At 34.0% G+C, this 3,032-nt stretch overlaps 1 protein-coding gene across 1 annotated transcript; it reads left to right on the top strand.

Moving 5' to 3' along the window:
• Positions 1 to 554: 554 nt before the first annotated feature.
• Positions 555 to 3,027, top strand: LOC112461082 (protein toll-like; the record flags this gene model as incomplete). Its single annotated transcript, XM_025026157.1, has 2 exons — positions 555 to 1,405; positions 2,131 to 3,027. Coding segments are annotated over exons 1-2 (1,080 nt in total), but the record flags the coding sequence as incomplete, so codon positions are not given.
• Between the last annotated feature and the right edge of the window lie 5 nt (positions 3,028 to 3,032).

The following is a 3,032-nucleotide window of genomic DNA, read 5'->3' as shown; positions in this document are numbered from 1 at the left end:
GATCCTTTTGAAATTTATAGTTTTTATACGAGTCGTCCAGTAGCTATCACAATATAACATTATAATTGTAGAATTTAAATCAGAGATCGAGCTGCAATACCTCATGAACTACAAGCGATTAAATTTTCGTAATTAAATAAAAATATGTAGAAAGATACAGGTTATTCTCGTTGCTATACTCTGCTATATATTTTTTTACGTATCACAATATCAAATAAAATAAAAAGCATAGCCATAAATAAAATTTGATACAAAACAAAATATACTTTTTCTTATGTACAAGAGAAATTTATGTATGCTTGCACATAAATTCATATTTTAATTACAAATACAGATTTTTAAAAAATTTTATACAATATGAATAAATATATAAGAAATAAATGTGTAATATATGAGAGTATTGGCAATTGTAAAAGCAAGCAACAAGCTTATCTCAAAAAGAGGAAGTGTTACATTTATCTAAGCCACGATACTTCCAATTTTGAGTGTTTTGCTTGATATTTGCAAGAGAATAAATTAATATCGAAAGAAAATAATATTAATAATTATAATAAAATAATTGAAGGGTACAGAGGAAAAACGATCAAAGTCCACTTTTTATCGAAATTGATCTAATGCTATCTCGTGGTATTTTCAAAGAACTTTTATAATTCTTATCTGTTTTGATCAAGAACAGTTACAAGTCATTCGAAATAAGTCCGAAAGATGTACCACGCTAGGGAAAAACGATCCTAATTCACGCGCTTGTGAAGAACCATCAGAGTCAGACGTAAACACTAACAAGGAGAACTTGGGGGCTGCGGAATTCGGTCTTACAACAATGGTATATACGAAGCTAAAATATTTTTTTGTTAGTAATTCTTGAATAGCTGGCGAATAGCCAATAATATTTTAGGTACACACTCAGGGAATCTCTTACAAACTGTTAACGTATGATTCATATCTGCGTTTCGCAGCCCGTAAGTTCTCTTTGTAAGTAAATACACTATGCATTCCGATATTCACTGCCAGTATTTTTTTTTCAATAGTTTCCTAAAATATCTGATGTCTTGAAACTTAAAAATGCGTTTTTCTCGAAATTATCCCGGAGGGACATTGATCGGTTTTCCCCTGTACCCTTCAACTGTAATAGAATAAGTAATTAATAAAATAATGTACAACAATAAAAAATGTGTGTTTATGTTTGTTTAAACAGATATCTGAGGATCAGACTAAACACAAGATGATCACTCGTGAAGCATTTGCCATATTGGCTATTGCTCTGGGCAGCGTTTCCACTTTACATTGCCCAACAAATCAGTCATGCAACTGTGCTCCGAGTGTCGATGGAGGAATCGAGATAAACTGTATAACGAAGAATGACTCCTCGTTTCTCGTGAACATTCAACAAGGCCAATTTATAAAAGTACGTCTCTACTAGTTACGAGCGTTTTGCATTTATTAAGACACAGTTACAGAGATCTATGCGAAAAATTAAATTATTCGTCCCAGCCATTCCAAGACCTTTATATTCAAAGACCGGGTGATTCAGAGAACCCATGCCAGCCTTTTTTTTATATGACGTGACAGGAAGGAAAAAAATTTGCATTACTAACGGGCACCTAAAGTAATCATCGATGATGGTTCTTCGAACATGGTTCGGTTCAGTTTGGCAGTTGGTTTGGCTGCGCTGTAATTTTGACGACATTCAAAAACGACTGGCACGAGTGTTCTGAATTACCCGATGTACTAAAAAATTTGGAATAGACCACAAATTGATTCTTAGCCAGCAATATTATAAAATAGAGATGATAAATTCTTCGTAACTCATCATTCTTTTTAATATTTGATGGAATCTCTCATTCTTTAATTTTTTCTTTAATCAATCATTCTACAGAAACAAATATAAAAAATTTAAGAATGAATATATAAATTTATGAATATTCGTCATCTGATTATCTGATATATTTTCTATTCTGTCCTCGTTTTTTAATTTTTTCAGAAAAATATTTGGAACTATAATACCATTTAAAAATTTTTAAAAAACATAGAAAATCTCTGCGTTATCCTAAAATATTTTCATAAATTTTTTATACTCTTTTTTTTTAATGAATCAAATTTGCATCAGTGGGTGTTTTCTTTTTTACACAGATCGTATGCATTAATTCTCCGGAATGGTCAGATTTCCACTTGGACGTGTCGTCCTTGCCGGAATTTAAGACTATCAAAACGATGTTCTTCTCCAGGTGTGATTTACCGACTAACAACAGTTTAGGCAAAATCACGCAAACGATAGGAATCACCGGCGTGGAAAAATTGGTCTTTCAATCGTACAAGAATTTGAGCTTCGCCCTGGTCAAGCATCATTTGGATGACTTCGAAAATTTGAAGTCACTGTCCTTAACGAGCAACAATGTGTCCTATGCAGATAAAGATCTATTAGCTGGTCTAGTCAACTTAACGAACCTCAACTTGCGCGACAACAATTTACACCAAGTTACAGGATTTTTCAACTACACCCCCGGACTGCAGTTGCTCGAATTGGGTGACAATGCTCTGCAATCGATAGAACCAGGCACATTCGACAATCTGAAAAATCTGACGTTTCTCAACTTATGGAAAAATCATTTAACCGAGCCTCGATCGGGAATTTTCGACGAGCTCGTCGCTCTCAAGAGCCTCGATCTCAATATGAATTACATGGTCAAGTTACCGGAAGACATCTTCGCGAAGCTCGAAAACCTCGAGGTTCTCAACTTATCTCGAAACAATTTCACAAATTTACCGAAGAATCTGTTACAAAATAACACGAAACTACGCAATTTCACTCTGTTTGACAACAAGCGAAATATGACAACCTTGCCAGATGCATTTTTCGCTAATTTAACGAAACTGGAGATGTTGAAATTGAAAAGGAACGGATTTGTCACGCTACCGGAAGATCTCTTCTGGGGATGTACTTCGCTAATTAATATCAATTTGGAACGAAACTATCTTCGAACCTTACCTAGATACATATTCCGGGATTTGAAGGGACTCAAAATTTTGGAATT

The sequence above is a fragment of the Temnothorax curvispinosus genome, unplaced genomic scaffold (genome assembly GCF_003070985.1).
Source record: "Temnothorax curvispinosus isolate PA1 unplaced genomic scaffold, ASM307098v1 QBEX01011030.1, whole genome shotgun sequence".
Lineage (NCBI taxonomy): Eukaryota > Metazoa > Arthropoda > Insecta > Hymenoptera > Formicidae > Temnothorax > Temnothorax curvispinosus.
Note: the sequence above shows the minus strand (reverse complement) of the source record. Positions and strands in the feature narration are given on the sequence as shown.